This window comes from Acomys minous, assembly GCF_964271855.1.
Source record: "Acomys minous genome assembly, chromosome: 7".
Lineage (NCBI taxonomy): Eukaryota > Metazoa > Chordata > Mammalia > Rodentia > Muridae > Acomys > Acomys minous.
In genome coordinates this window covers 123,718,193-123,735,605 of record NC_140488.1, presented here as the reverse complement: position 1 = coordinate 123,735,605, position 17,413 = coordinate 123,718,193, and the positions used below count along the sequence as shown (strand labels likewise).

Sequence of the window (17,413 nt, the reverse complement as noted above, 5' to 3'; positions counted from 1 at the left end):
CACACCTCTGCCACAATGGTAGACATTATTACCTCAAGGTAAAATGCTGGAAAAAGATATTCCAAGCAAATGAACACAAGAACAATCTGGTGTAACCATTTTAACATATAATAAAATAGACTTTCAACCAAAATTAATCAAAAGAGATAAGTAAGGATACTTCATACTCATCAAAGGTAAATTCAAACAAGATGGCATCACAATTCTGAACACATATACCCCCAATACTAGGACACCCACATTTGTAAAAGAAATATCAACAAAGCTTAATCCACATACTGATTCCCTACACATTTAGAGTGAGAGACTTCAACACCCCACTTTCAACAAGGGATAGGTCTACAAAACAGAAACTAAACTAAGAAATTATTACACTAATTGATGTCATGAATCAAAAGGATCTAACACATGTCTACAGAACTTTTCACCCAAACACAAAAGATTATACCTTCTAATCAGCACCTCATGGAACTTTCTCCAAAACTGATCATATATTAGGTCACAAAGCAAGCCTCAACAGATATGAGAAGATTGAAATAATACCTTGCATCCTATCAAATCACCATGGTCTAAAACTGAACTTCAACAAAACAGAAATAATAAAAAGCATACACACACATGGATACTGAACAACTCTCTACTTAATGACAAATGAGTCCAGAAAGAAGTAAAGAAATTAAGGACTTCCTAAAATTCAATGAAAATGAAGGTACAACATACCCAAATTCATGGGACACATGGAAAACAGTGCTAAGAGGAAAATTCATAGCACTAAGTGCCTTATTATTCTAAAGATTCTTTGACAACAAGACAAGTTAACTCCTGGCAACACCCACCCTGCCTCAAAGAAGATGATGAGCATCAAAGAACCTCATGGAGTTGGCTTCAAATTTGGCAAATGAGCCACCAGGCAAAATGTCCTTGTTTCTGACACAGACACAGTTCTGCCTAAAAATAGTCAAGTTTAGATATAGGCAGTCTCGATGGCCAAACTCTGCCAAGACAGGGTAAGCAAGTCCTCAATAGTTCCTGCCTCGTAAATAGGTCTGCCAGAAGGCTGAATATGATGCTCCAACATTATAGAGAGTGTTGGGTGACTCTTAAGGCGTTAAACTGTCTCAGTCTTTTTTTCATTTTGGAAGCTGCTATCCTGCACTTCTGGTTCACTCAGATATTTAAGTTTTATCCCTTCTCAAATCTCTGATGGAGTTGAAGACCAGATAAATTAGTCTTTCAATTAAGCTTAGTAGGTTCAGAGTTAAGATGTTTTAAGATCAAGATAAATGTTTTAAGTTAATAGAGATGAGATATGATAGATATTGATCTTCATTCAAAAATTTAGAGCCAACAAGATAGGGAAGATGTTTACTTCAAGTTTGCCAAATACAAATAGCCAAATCACTATGAATGTAACATTTATATAATTCCTGATTGTCTCATGGTTCTTCCTGCTGTTGTTTGTTTATTTTCTTCATGTGTAATAATATAAATTTATACATTAAAAAAGAAAAACGGTTAGAAAAAGAGAGAAACATCAAAAATGGAAACAGCTTATTTAGGCAACTTAACAACACATCTGGAAGCCCTAGGGAAGAAAAGAAGCAGAAACACCCAAGAGGAGTAGACATCTGGGAATAATCAAACTCAGGGCTGAAATCAATAAATTAGAAACAAAGAGAAAAATTAAAAGAAGCAACAAAACCAGGAGCTGGTTGTGTAGAGAACAGGGAATGACTCTGACATGACTTATTGTGCCCCCTATTGACTTTCCCTTGGTGGAGAGGCCTGGTGGCACTCAGAGGAAGATTAAGCAGGCTACCAGCATGAGACCTGATAGTCTGTGATCATATGTTGGGGGAGGAGGTCCCCTTCTGTCACAGACCTAGGGGAGGGGAATAGGGTGAAAGAGGGAGAAAATGAGAACAGGAAGATAAAAGTGAGGGGATAACAATTGAGATGTAATCTGAATAAATTAGTTAAATAAAAAATTAAAAAAATAAAGTGACTGTATTAAAAGTAACAAAATAGGAAGAGAAGTAAGACCACACTAAAAATCATTAAAAGTAAGAGTGGATATTAAAGAAAATTGAGACTTTAATAAAAGTAGACTTTAATAATGCAGTAATAAGATATTTACATATTCAAAATGGCAAATATGAGAGAAAATAAAGGCTTTAGAGGTAGCTTTTGGTTAGCTCACCAACAACTCTTTCTGAGAAAGAAAGCAATAATAAAGGATATAATAGAATAACTTTTGGAAATAATTTCAAATACTAACCAAAGTAAAAAAATATGTTGGAAAGATAATTATTTCAAGATATTGTCATAGTAATATTTTGTAATTATAATGGCAAGAAGTAACCCTGCATTTATTCAGCCAGAGAGTCAAGCGAAAAAGAAACCCAGTTTCATGTTATATTTCTGTAGTCCAGTATTTTAGAAATTGAGAAAGGAGGATCATGGGCTCTAAGTCAACCTGGGTTGCATATGGTACTCTATATCAAATATGAGAGAGAGAAGGGATAGTGTAAGGGAGGGAGGGAGGAGAGAAAGAATATGGGTGAATGAATATGATTGAGAATGAACATGAATGAATGTATTTCCAAAAGATAAAAAAACTGCAAATATTTCAAAGAAAAGCAATGGTCAAAGCTCATGTGTAAAAACAAATTTTCAAAACACATGTTTTTAGATTTATAAGGTTATTAAAGTACTTTCTTGATAAATGTATTTGAGCAAAATTATAAAATAAGTGAAGCAAAATAAATCAAATTCCAGAATACAAAGTTATAGAATGACAACGAATACATGATAAACAAACAGATGAGATGGGTAAGAAGAAAAAAGAGCATAGAAGTGCTAATTATATTTAAATGACAGTTTTAACAAATTATCAAAAGATAAAGTACATATCCTAGTTTTTATCTACTTTTAACACAGCAATCTTCACAACTTATATTAAATCATAATAGCTACTAGTACTCGCCAGACACAGCCATCCTCAGATACTGAGAGATTTTTTTTAAATGCAGTAATAAAATATATTTTCTGTCTATTCACACACATATTCATGTGGTGATAGTAACCTTCATGAAAATAGGATAGGCAGAATTTATTGCTATACATGTATAGTGCCAAATCCTTTTAGGAAAGCAAATTTGACATACTTTCAAGTCTCAGAAAAATTAATTCTAATATTTACCATGTATTTTATAATTTGCTTCTGCCATTACTTTGGGTTGTCAATACAAACTATTTCATTTTGGTTCTCAGAAAAAATATTACTATCATTATTTTATGGATGAATAAATTTAAATATAGAATGGTTATGTTAAGTTTCACAAAATGACAGAAATGATTTATGATCAGTTAAGAACTCAATGCAGCCTGTACTCCAAGATTCAGGAAAAATTATGAAAGAGAGTGTGGAAAAGATTATAAAAAAACAAATGGACTCGGCTGCCTGCTGCTACTTAGTGTCTTCTAGACAGGACAGAGAAGGTGCACCTTGAAATCTCAATAGTATGGTGCCTTACATGGTAGGTACCATAATGGCATAATGGTAGCACCAGTCAACATGCTAATGTGAATAGAGGAAGGTTTATAAGATCCCACCTCTAGATGAAGAGCCATAGGCAGTCAGTTGTTGCTAAGAGAACAAAAATCAATTTCCTTCATGACAAGCTCTCTGATAGGCTATCCAGTCTCAAGTGATTATCCCTAAACACATGTACATAAATGCAATAATAAATGTACCTAGTAGGTTAGTTGAGGGCACGTAAGAAACTGGATAGTGAGACAGAGAGGTGGAAATGCTGAAAATACAATTCTCATGGATGAAATTCTCAAATAAAATAAAATAAAAACTCTTGTAGTCTGGCTCCTGAGTCCATAATCCTATATTTTCCTGGAAATAGAATCTAGACTAAATTGTGGGACACAGCATTTTCTACAGGAAATGTTCAAAGAAGCATAATATAAAATAATGAAAAATGAGAAATAGAGTAACAATGTAGTCAACTATGGTATATTTACAGGATATAATATTTACTATTCATAATAACTATCTAAAATGTTCAGGAATATATAATTTATGAATAAGATATATTAATATCCACAAATATTCATTGAGCAGTAATAAAGCAAATATTCTAAATTACGATGCATAAGCACAGATTAAATCATTACTATGAAAATTTTAGAGGTGCATATTCTGGAATAGTAATATTTATTACATTTGCTTGGAAAAAGAGCTGAATTTTTTAATCTGCAAATACACTCCCCCTCTCAGTTAATTTATAATTTGATTACAATGAAAACAAGAAAATTATATATTTTATTCTGCTATATTGATACTTTTATGGGTTTTAAGCATAATTTCATATTCATATAAGGAAAATAGTCAAAATTGGCTTGAATAAGGCTTAAGGTCAGTTTTGACGTTCCATGTTTTTCATCTTTAAAATCTGAAAAATCTATGAAAATGTATAGTGAAAGGAGAATTTGCATATAGTGATAAACAGGGATTTGTATTAATGTAAATTTTGATAGTTAAAGAAAAGAACTCAACAACCTGTGGTTTGGGGTCTTGCCATTTGATTTAATTGTCAAAACAGAGAGCAATACCATAAAGTACATTGGAGATAATTAATGTACCATGTATTGGAGTGATCATTTACTGAATTTAGTCAGTGTTATATATTATCAAATGTGTAAGTCGAAATTTCCTTCAATTAGGTCTTATATTACATGTTCCTTGGCATGTTGAGGACCATCTGTTTTGTGTTGCTACCATCCTTGTTTTATATGGTAAATTGGCTACAAGAATCTAGGACTTTCTTTAGTTGCATGCTTTTTCTCTTCACTCTCACCTTTGACTGCAGTCTTTCCATTTGGAAAAGCTATTGCAGGCCTTGGCCTGTAGCTGACAACTGTGCTTGTTGCAACCCTGCTGTTCTCATTTGTGAGCCAGGATAACTTGTCAGCTTTGATAAACTCTTAAAAAAATTCCAGGCCATGTGAGTACATTAGAGTCCCACTGCTTAAATCAAACTATTCTTATACCAAATAGCATATTTTTTACCTTAAAAAACAAGGTGGTCTTTGTCAACTGAATGGGAAGAATAATACATGTGTTCCTTTTTTATTTTAGTGTTCAAGATTTTTTTTACTTTTGAAGTGCTTTACCATTCAAAAATATGCTCCTTCTTTTCCTCCTCCTCTACTTTCTCTACTCCCTCCTCCCCTATTTCCTCCTCCAGTTCCCTCTCCCTTTCTTTACCCCCTCCTTGTTTCTCCTCATCTCTTTTCCCCCCAAACTATTTTTCCTGAGTTGACTTTGATAATTTATTTGACTACTTTCTGTATGTTAAATTTTTTTTATTTTATAAACATCTTGTATAATTTTCATATCTTCAATTTTATTATTTTTTCTAAAAATCCATTTGGATTGAGATTCTTGTGGGTTTTTTACTGTCTAGAATAAAGTACACAAGTGCAAGTGTTGGATATAAGAGAGGAGTCTGGCAAAGGAAGTAAGGGTCTGTTAGTCTTTGTCCTCACATTGATATGGCGTATTATATAACATAGCTTTCCTCTGCTAATGGTCCCAAACTTTAAAGATGATTTAAGTGCTACTGTAGCAGCATGCCCCATAACATAATCAAGGTGATAGAATTATTGAATTTTTAGAGCTTTCTTGAAATCAGTAGAATGCTAATAACTTAAAAATTCAAGTTCTCTGATCTGTGAAAAGGCACTTTTATCGATTATAACTTGGTATCCTCTGTTAAAGTTGTTATCTTGGTCCAAATACAAGTTGAATTTTTGTATGCTTGACATTTTATTGTGACTATATCGTTTAGGCATGTAATTTCTAGTTATTTTCATTTAAATGATTTCTAATACTGAGTTTTCTACATGAAAAACATTTGGATGCTGGTTGGTATACATTACAGTTCATATATCCCTGCTAACTTGACACCAATTTACCCTTTGTAGTCAACATGAAGATACATGGTAACACTATTACTGAGTTAGAAATTGGTTTCTTGACTGTTGTGTTGGATTTTGACAATTTAGTGGTTAATAATACTAGAAACTTTTAACTGTACATTAATCTCTCTACTGGAGAGATGGCTGAACAGTTAAGATCACTTGCTACTCATGCAGAGGATCTGCGTTTGATTCACAGTATCTACATTATAGTTCAGTTCCAGAACCTACACTATAATTCACAACCATCCCTAACCCCAGTTCTAGGGGATTCAACACCTATTCTGGCCTTCTCACGCACCAGTCATTCACATGGCGCGCGCGCGCACACACACACACACACACACACACACACACACACACACACAAGCAAAATATTCATATACCGAAAATAAAAATAAATAAACCATTTTTTAAAAGCTAGCTCCTCTATAATGGTAATCCATGCCAAAAATACAAAGGAGAAATACAAGTATAATATGATGGAAATAAGAAAATGTTTGCCTTTCCTAGGGCAAAAGGAGAAACCTGTATCCTAAAAAAATGCAGCCTACATAAAAAAATAACATGATGTTACTGTTTTCTATGACATATATAGACAGTGTATGATACAGTAGTATATTTATGTGTATTCTTGGTGATGTTATTTGCCTGCCATATTATATGTTGCAGAATACTTTAATACTTAGACTGACTCTGAGAGTACAATCATTGTCCTCATGAAGTATTTGTTTATGTTGAGACTTAACATAATGTACTAGAAAGGGCACTACTGAAAGTTTTTTAAAAATTGGTTTCCTGACTCTAGTACAACACTAACTGTGAACAAACTTAAATTAGCCTTTCTAATTTAGTTGAAGAATTGGGCTAGCTATAAGTTTTAGGTGTAAATGCCACAGTTCTTTTATGCTAAACTCACAAAATCATGAGAAAGCAGAATAGCCATATAAAGTGATGAAATTGAGGACAATCTTTATCTGGTACCACTTTATGTAATCAAAGACACTAGGTTTTTTAAATTTCAGCCCACTTACTATAAATTAATGTTCAATGTAATTGAATAAGTATGAAGATGAAAATTATACAATAACAAACAAGGGAAGTTTGGTACAAATAATTATTAGCCTATATTAGAAGGATGTCTATTGTGATATAATCATAAATTATTCCTGAAGACTAAGACAAATGAGTACCAGGAAAAGATACTTTTTATAGCCAAAGCAGTCACCTCCAGGCCTTTGGAGATGTTGTTTCAGGTTTGCATAGATTAGAGCTGACCCAGAATTGCTGTAATAGGAGCAACATTTCATAATGTAGGCAGATGAAGATGGTGGAAGATCTTATAGCAAGATTTTTGGTGCTGCTATAGTAAGATTTCAAGAAAGTATATTAAGATAGCCTCAAGATGGCAGAGTTTGAACCTAGACAGAGCTGCAAAGTTGCTGAGAGGTTTGAGTGTAGGTCTAGGTTTGTGGTTGTAGCAGGACAGTACCTGGTGACCCCACCCCAAAAATAATCATCACTCATAGACCTTAAATTAGAAACAAGAAAATTTAACGTGTGGTAGCCCATGAGAACCTAGAAGAGAAGCTTTTTTTCCCCCAACAGTGTCCCTTCAGTGACCTCTACTGACAAAACATATTACATTATACCCAGTGCAAGAAAGGAAATACATACTAATACAATACAGTCCATTAACACAGAAAAGGCACTGAAAAGTAAATTTGGAGCTGAGAATTAATAAATTTCTAACTGTCACAAAACCATACATGCCACCTTCAAATTTCTGGAGTGTATGTGTTAACATTTCTTGGAGGTTTCAGCTGTTTTGTACTTATTTACTTAAAAAAGAAATACATGATATAATCTTTAAGTTGCTCTATGTGAATCTAATTCTCAAATCATAAGTCACCTTCTTAATAATCTCATCATGAGTTACCAATACATCTAAAATGTTATCCTTGAACATAGAAAATAGCATACCATCTATTGACTCCTGTCATCTACGTGGGGACCCACCACAAAGCTGGCTATCACTGCTTCCTGATCACAAAATAACAGGCAAATAGAATAAATAGATCTCGTTCTGGGTTCTACCTTATACTGTGTCCGTACCCAAATAGAGTGAAGTACATAATGTCTTTTGTTTGTTTGTTTTTAATCAAAATTCTATGTGAACTTTTTCCACAGCAGGAGGATTGCTGTGAGTTTGAGGCCAGCCTGGGCTACAAAGCGAGTCCAGGACAGCCAAAACTACCACAGAGAAACCCTGTCTCAGAAGAAATATTATATTTACACCTCTGACTTGTTCTTTTATAAGATTATCATGTCATTGGAGAACAAATACTTTATTGAGCATCAAGATTTGTAGGGTTTTGCTTTGACTATGCCTTTAACTCTTGTTAACTTGTATAGGTTGTTAGACCTCTCAGGATCCCCACATACTGTTTAGGAAGATAGAACAAAAAGTTTCAGTTATACTCATTGAAATTCTGTGACTATGAGGATTTCAGCAATTAGAAGCTTTAGTGAGAAAATAAATGCTATCAATTGTCAGGACCTTTACATTTCAATGTAATAATTTAGAAGGTATGATAATTTGAGTGTAATAGGCTTTGAAATAGTAATTTTAACTCCCACGCTCTTACTTTTTTTATTACTTTTTCAAGAGCTACATGTGTAACATGCTTAATGTTTGTAATGCAAAGGATACAACCTAAAATAAATAGCAGAAGCAATACTCCAAGCTGTGGAATCCATAAGCATTTTATTTGGCATTTAAATCACATAGCATTCACTCTGTGATTGTTGACTTTATGGATGGGATTAATACAGGCATGATTAAGATTCTGGTAGGATTATTTAATTTTATTGTGCTTCTTTTTTTTTCTCCACTATCTTATTTTTAAATAAATAGGTTGCAAGAGGGTTTGGAGTCTTTAAGGAAATGAGTATACATGACTTATTTACTTGTATCTGTAGTTGATTCCTGAAGATATTTTAAACAGTCTTTTCTAGACATAGATATAACTTTAACATCACATTGAAATTTCTTATTCTCTTGCATTAGTTTTGAAGTTAAAAGTTATCTTTACTCATATGAATAAAAAATTCTCCTTATATTGGGGAATATTTATATGAAATAAAACACTAACTTAAGTTTTGTACCTTAACTTTGTTCTTTCCACGTTGTCTGTGATTGAGTGTACTTTGTATTTCAATGATGCATAGTAGATAAAAGTACAGAATTTCTAGCTCAGGGCTCAGTGAGTAAATATGGTTGCCAGGAAGGCTGACAATTTGAGCTTAATCCTTGGTAGAAGATGAAAACTGATGGATTGAATGTGTCCTCCCTCCCTTCATCCCTCCCTCCTTTCCTTCCTTCCTCTCCCTCCATCCCTATTCTTGTGTGTGTGTGTGTATACATACTCAAATATTCAGATAAATGTAATAAAAAGAATTTCTAGTTCAACAAAGATCTATGGAGCACTGAGACACTGAATATTATATTTCCAAATGAAATTTATCATTTAGAATCTTTACCATTATTTGATTCAAAGTATATTTTGCTTAAAAAGCATACATTTTGTTTTCCAAATAAAATATAAATTTTATCCCAAAATTACACAGGGATACAGGTAAAATTTATAGTCGATTATTCTAATATCCCAATAAGATAGAAAAAATAAAAGTACACTCTGTTCTCTAAACTATTATGAAATGTTTTTTATCAGTAACTAATATTTCATTTCCCACAATAAAACTTATTCTTTTCTATGTAATTGATAATAAACCTGGGTTATTTAAACTACATGTGTATTGAATCATATATTTCATATGTATACTATCCGCTGATTTCTTAATTTACCTTGGGTTCTGTATTTTATACCCTTTGTAATTTGTATTCATGTATATAAATGAAAAGTAGAAGTTGCTTTTGGTAAAGCCTTTTGTTTAACCCGGTGAGCCCAGAGTTTTTGTCTTGTTTTTTAAACTAGGTCATATGGATTAGAATTCTCTTTTAATAAATCTCAACATTTTTCCATTTACTTGCTCCAATACATTCTGAAGAATAACTGAACAGTACTACAGTTATTTGTAAAAACAAAAATATTTCAAGTAACTTAATCATGCCTGAGTGTGCACTACAATTAACATAAGACTGTGTTTGTATTTAGATCACTTGATAAATTTCCATTTAAAAATATAATAGGTAAAAGTTTATTTATCTAATATTATCAGATAAGTTCATAGATAATGGAAGAATATTATATCTTTGTTCTAGGGTCTATTTTCCTTCCATTTTATTTCTTTTTAAAATTTATTATAATTTATCAGATTACATCCCTATTGTTAGCCCCTCACTTGTATCTTCCTAACCCCACTCTTCTGCCCTATTCCTCTACCCTAGGTCATGACAGAAGGGGACCTCCTCCCCCACCATATGGTCTCATGCTGGTAGCCTGCTTATCCTTTCTCTGTGTGCCACCAGGCCTCCCCACCAAGGGGAAGTGAACAAATAGGGGCACCATGGTTCTTGTCAGAGGCACCCCCCCTTTCTCCCCACAAGGATGGCAAATGAGCTAGTACTGAACAGGGGTCTAGGATTACTGCATGCATTGTCCTTGGTTGGTACAATAGTTTGTGCAGGCTCCCCTAGGTCTAGATCTGCTGGCCTTGATGGGCTCCCTGTAGGGCTCCTGACCCCTCTGGGTTCTTCCATCCCCCCCCCCATTCTTATACCTTATTAGTGGTTAATGAAATGAGGCTCTTTTGTGACTTCTCTAAAGTGACTAAGTATTGCCTATAATAAACATGTTCTGCCCAGATCTTCTTTTTCCCCTTATAGTTTTTATATTAAAATAGACAAGGTGATTCATAAGAACATATCTGAGGGGCTCCTCAATACTCTAAAATTATAAAATACTAATTATATTAATTCACATTTGGTATTAATATAAACAATCCCATCGAAAAATAACAGGAAACTACTTATATATAAAGTGCTCTTTATCATAACTAGCCTTTTCCATTGTTATTCAGGCATTAATTTTTGTCAGAATCTTGGGTAGCTTATGACAATCCAAAAATGTAGTTATAATACTTATTGTCATTGTTTATTCTCTTTAGATTTATTCCAGAGAAGGCTGAATCCTAACCACTGGACCACTAGAGAGCATCAGCCTTTCATTTTATCCAACACATATTTTAAGATGTTTTTATTTTTTGCTTTTAGAGCTAAAGATAGGAAATAATCTTGGGTAAATATTGAGAAAAAGAAAAATGTCCTTTACAAAGTATTACCAATCATCTTCTAGAGTTAGTAGAATTGCCCTTTTGCTGCTAAAATTGCCTTAAACTTTTGAAGAAAGATGTATTCCAAGAAATACTCTAAGTTGCAAAACACTCATATATATTATTTTATTATACTATGTTTTAGCTATGTTATCTAACACACATCTAATGCAGACAAAACAATACAATTGAAGTTTATTAGAAACAAGCTAATAACTAATAAACACAATAATTAAGAATTCAGGTCAGTCTGCCAAATCAGCAACCATGCTTATTTTTTAGCCTAATTCTCAAATCTCTTCAGCTGACTATAATAATACCTACTTCAGGACATTACAATGATAAATGAGAATGAATATGAAGTATTTTTCATTATGCCAAACATTCGTAGGCACTATACAAATAATTTCTGCTAGAAATAATATTAAATGTATTAGTTTTGAAAAATACAGTCTGGGCTAGTGTTAATATAATTGAGTTTTTAAAAAATAATGTAAGCCTGTATTACAAGCACTGGGGAGGCTGACAAAGAAGAAAGGATTCATTTTAGCTCACAGTTCCAGATTAAAGTCCATCATTGTGGTGAATGTTACAGCAGCTAAAGCTTCATGGAGCTGGTAATATCACATCCATCATCAGAAACAGCAATGAATACAGAAATGCTAGTGCTCAACTAGCTTTCTTTATTCTCATACAGTCCAGAGTTCTATGGCTGGGTATAGTGCTGCCATAATAAGCAGGTCATCCCACTTCAACTAATGAAATCAAGATAACCCCCACAAGTATGCCATGGTCCTATATCTCAGGTGATTCTAGATTGTCAAGTTTACAATTAACACTAACCATCACTTGTGAGGAGAAGTTTACCAAGGTGAATACCTTCGTTTTAGCAAAGGTAATGAGACCTTAATATCAAAGAGAGGAAGAGGAGTGAACTTGTCGTGATTGCTATGCAGTGGACTTGCTGGTGTGATTCATTATAAGACGGTCGTGAAATTAAGAATAGTTAATTCATTTCATGTGTTAGGACTAAAGACATTATAGGTAACAAAAAATAGGTAAGACAAGTATTTGTCTATTATCTTTAGATAGGAGCAATATTTGGCTGTTTTAAATAAGTTATCATATTTCAGATCATAAGGCTTATAAAGCAATTTTCATTGCATCATATAATTTTCTATCTGAAGAAAGCAGCCTCAAGAATATAATTAGTTTACAGACAAAATCATTGTCAGTGTGGTAATTACAAGCATCTATCCTGATCAAGCCTGTATTTTTTCTCTGTGTATTGGTGTTATGTGACTAATGTCGATCTTTAGGAACTGATTAAAGTGTAATCTTGAGAAACAAATGCAAAAACCCTGAGTCCCAGTATAGAGGCAAATTTAGCCTGACAGTTTCTTTTTTTTTAATTTTATATTAATTTATTCTTGTTACATCTCAATGGTTATCTCATCCCTTGTCTCCTCCCATTCTTCCCTCCCTCCCATTTTCCCCTTATTCCCCTCCCCTATGACTGTTCCTGAGGGAGATTACCTCCCCCTGTACATGCTCATAGGGTATCAAGTATCTTCTTGATAAACTGCTATCCTTCCTCTGAGTGCCACCAGGCCTCCCCCTCCAGGGGATGTGGTCAAATATGAGGGCCTGACAATTTCTATAGTCAGAAGAAACTGAGTCCAGAGGGAGAAAAAGAATCACCACCTCCAAGGTAAATTAATGCAGTCATCACAGAGCATGTAGAACACAGTGGAGATAGAATATTATACATTGGTCCCCACAAAATAATGACCTTTTTCAGCAAAGAAAAAAAATTATTTGATCTTCTGCTCATTTGTATAATGTATTTACAGTGTTGAGGTATGAGTTCGTACAGGGGACAATTAGAGATGACTGGAATATAGATGGTTCCTGCCTCAGAGGGATTCAGAATCAGATGGCTTTCTTGACTGGTCAGAGAGGGTGAAGATATAGATTAGGTGTTGCAAGCTATGCCTTATGGAAGTGCGAAGTTTTATACAAAGGTAAACTTAATTCATAAAGCAAAGAAAAATACAAGAAAAATTAACCAAACAAGTGATGCTTTTTTATTTTTACTCTTTTGATCATTATGTAAAACACATCTGGATTTTAATATTATTTGAATTAAATAGTAAGAGGCTCTTGGATTATCAAAATTGTTAGTAAATAACTTAGGCATGTTGCATTAAATAATAAAAATAATATATAACTGTAACTTGCATTAACATCCAGACATATAGTTCATATAGCCATAACTTAAAAAATAGAGATGCATTTTCTGTATTATGTGTACCTGGTGACCTTTTATATAAGAATTTTTAAATAATAAAATGCTAGTTGACATTCTTCAACTGTGGGTTTTTCCTCCTTTAAAAAAATTGTATTAGGGGCTGGAAAGAAAGCTTGGTGATTAAGAGTAAGTTTAGTTTCCATTACCCACATTCAATAGCTCACAACTACCTGTATCCAGCTGTAGTGGTATCTGATGCCTATGAGGCCATCATCATCATGTTCACACACACGTGCAACCAAAACTCAAATAAAACTTTTAAACACTATAATGAATGGTTCTCTGTATACGTTACTTACAACATGTGTTTACCAAAACCTTTCTCTTCCACCTCTAGTGTAAAACTCTTTCTGGAGTCTGTGACCACATCATATCCCTGTCATCAGATCCTCTGGTTTCACAGTCTGCTCACCTGGAAGTGATTCAGCTGGCAAATATCAAACCAAGTGAAGGGCTGGTAAGGAATTTCATGTTTATCAAAGCCATTATCCATCATCACACAGCAAATGATGTGAGCCTAGAAGTGGCCTCCAAATGTAAATGCCTATGATTTTCCACAGAATCTCTCACTTCTTTTCCTTTCCTAGTGAAGTCAGGGTAGTAGGAGAGTGTCATAAAAGAAACCTTTAAAAGACAAATCAATTAAAATGAGAGAAATGAAAGTAGTAATTTCTGAATTATCCCATTTAATTGAGTAATCATTGGTTGCATTGCTTTCACCAATTAAATTTTCTTAGCTTGGAGACAAAATTTAAGAGTTTTATAGTAAGCACAACATTACCTGCCACTTAAGTAGGTCTTTTGTTTATTTTACTTTGATTTATTCTGGTTTTAATAGATCTTTTCCTGCATTTGGTAGGTGTTTTAAGCCACATATTTGTGTGTGAATGCATGTCAGTTATATGTATATTAGTGTATGTATATGTGTGTCTAGGCAGGCATGACTGATTGTACATGCACATGTCGGGGTCAGGTTTTAACATTGAGTGTCCTCCTCTGTTGTTTTTAGCAAAATTGTCTATTTTACTAATGAAGGCTCCATAGCCAGATGCGAGGGTGAAAGCCTGCTAGCTCAGAAAGGCAGAAAAAGCACCAAACTGACCTTCCTCCTTAGCAGACATCCGAAAGGAAGGAATGCCTCTTCCCTGACACCATCTCATAAAAATCTCAAACTGAATGTCCCTCCCGTTTACGTTCTATGCATCTCTCTAGATGTCCTCCTCTTACTCTCTATGATTTTTTTCTATGGTCACTTCCTGTCGACTGGTTACTTGGTCCACTTCTTGACCTATGGTTAATTTTATTTAATCCCATTTACATTATTCAAGCAGAAAGTTCTTGGATTAAAGGGGTGTGCTAAGGATGAGCCACACCACAACTAGAAACATTTTTCTGGTAAACAAAACAATCTCGGGGTTCACAATGTGATCAAATAACCTACAACAGTCCTCAACTGCTTTGTCCTTCTCTCTGTTTTGAACACTTTTCTTTTTCATTTTTGGTTTTTTGAGATAGGGGTTCTCTGTGTAGTTTTAGCTATCCTGGAACTCACTCTGTAGACCAGACTGGCCTCAAACTCAGAGATCCACCAGAGTAGATCCCAGAGTGTTGGGATTAAAGGCATGCACTACCACCCCCTGTGCTTTCTCTTTTTATTTTTGAGACAAGAGTATCTTACTAAATAAATCTGGAGCTCACCAGACTGACTAGCTCACTAGGCTGACTGTCCGACAAGCACCCCAATACCTCCTGTTTCTCTCAGCACTAAGATTACAGGCAGGTTCCCCATGCCTGACATTCTGTGTGGGTGCTGGAGGTCTGAACTCAGGTCATTATACTTACTTAACAATCTTTTTTTTTTCATTTTATTTTTTAATTTTTTTATTAATTTATTCTTGTTACATCTCAGTGGTTATCCCAACCCTTGTATCCTCCCATTCTTCCCTCCCTCCCATTTTCCCCTTATTCCCCTCCCCTATGACTGTTCCTAGTCCATCTCCCCAGAAACTATGTTTATGAATTGATCCATTCAATTTTTCACATCTCTTGTTATAAGAATTGATTAAACAATATTGCTACCACTAGGCTAACATTCATGAAAGGCTCTGATAAATTTTTATGTTAATAGTTTCATGAAAGGTACTGATAAATTTTTATATTAATAGTTTGTTCAACTTGTTAAAAATGTATTAATTATCAAGCTACCTCAAGGAAGAGCTTATTAAATATTCCATTAGAAAGCAAGTATATAAAACTGATATGGATGAAGAAGACACAGACACACTAAACAGAAACTAGTTGGAACACATTTAACTGCAACATACTTATTATACGTTAGTTTCATCCTGTGATGTTCTAAACTTTCTCCCCATAGATAATGATATTATAAAAAAAATAGAAATCTTAGAAACAAACATATGTTTAATGATCTCTAAATAGATTTTAACTTTTATGTGGCTTTTACACACACACCCACACACACACACACACACACATACACACACACACACACACACACATATATATATATATGTCTTTAAGGAAAATCTGTATTGCCCATCAGTGATATTTAGTTTGAGGTCATCCATGTATTCTATACAATGACTTCTCCTATTAGTTGACAAATTGACTCTGGGTGTTTATATTTCCTTATACTTTTTGGATTTTATGAGTGATTTTATGAGAAGATGAAAATCAAATGTAACATAATGGTTACATGACATCATACAAGCTGTAATTATTATATCTAATATTGACTTTTTTAAAAGCTTACTTCTAATATTTGTAAGCTTATATAAAGAAACCTTTATGATTTAGAATTCTCATTTTACCACTTTCCCCCCTTATCTGTGTTTTCCTAAAATATTAAATATTAAATGTGAATTCCAGAAACAAACAATTGTTATATTTGACTTACATATCATTTTGAGGAGTGTGATTAAATACTCATGCCTATTCATCTGGGGCATGAATAATTCTTTTGTCCAGCTTAGCTATACTATATATGATACCCACTCATTGGCTATTTAATAGCTATTGAGGTTATTAAAGTAAAGGCATGATATCTTTAATCATCTCTTATTTAGCTTATAATAAATAGCTGCAAATTACAGAAATAGTGGTGCTAGTAAATCAGATATGCTAAGGAGAGACCATAAAATGATTCGTATAGCTGATAAACTAAAAATATATGATACTTTAAAGAGAAGGAAATTACATTCATATTACCATTAATTCAGTATATTATCAGAATTGTTCTATTTTATTATTAGGTATTTAAAATTAAAATTCACCATAACAATGGTTATATAAGTAAAAAATACATATACATACTATGTTTGATAACTATCCATACTTCCAGATAAATCCTATGCTTTTGGAACATATCCACTTATGAATGAGGAGATGACTGTGTTCTGTTTGGTTACCTTTACAAAAGTAATTTTGTCTTTGAAAATAAAAACACCCTTCAATGTATAATATTAAGTATTTTTCTTTCTCCATCTCCTTTTTAAGTTAATCTCAATGAAATATCTTCTTAGAGAGCATAATGTGCACAATAAAAATATGAACTAATACAACATTAGATTAGATTAGAATTTGGGAATCTGGACTAAAATATTTTACATAAAATATGAGAGCAGTCTTAGGAAGGTGGGGGAATAATTTTAACTTCTGTGGCCTTGATTTTGTCACAGATTTAAAATATAGGGCAAGAGTAGATCATCTTTACATGTTCCTTTGAGCTTTATGACTCTGTGATGCTAAAGAGTGTTGTTTGAAGAAAATCACAAAGTTTTCCCTCTAATTTGC

General features: G+C 33.5%; 1 protein-coding gene across 5 annotated transcripts in view; it reads left to right on the top strand.

Moving 5' to 3' along the window:
- The window catches only part of CNKSR2 (connector enhancer of kinase suppressor of Ras 2), a 248,341-nt gene that overhangs the window by 94,405 nt on the left and 136,523 nt on the right, over window positions 1–17,413 (top strand). For all 5 annotated transcript variants that reach the window (XM_084791117.1, XM_084791119.1, XM_084791116.1 and 2 more), the window contains exon 6: window positions 13,938–14,057. In XM_084791117.1, the coding sequence (XP_084647243.1) occupies window positions 13,938–14,057 (120 nt within the window). The remainder of the gene's footprint in view (window positions 1–13,937; window positions 14,058–17,413) is intronic.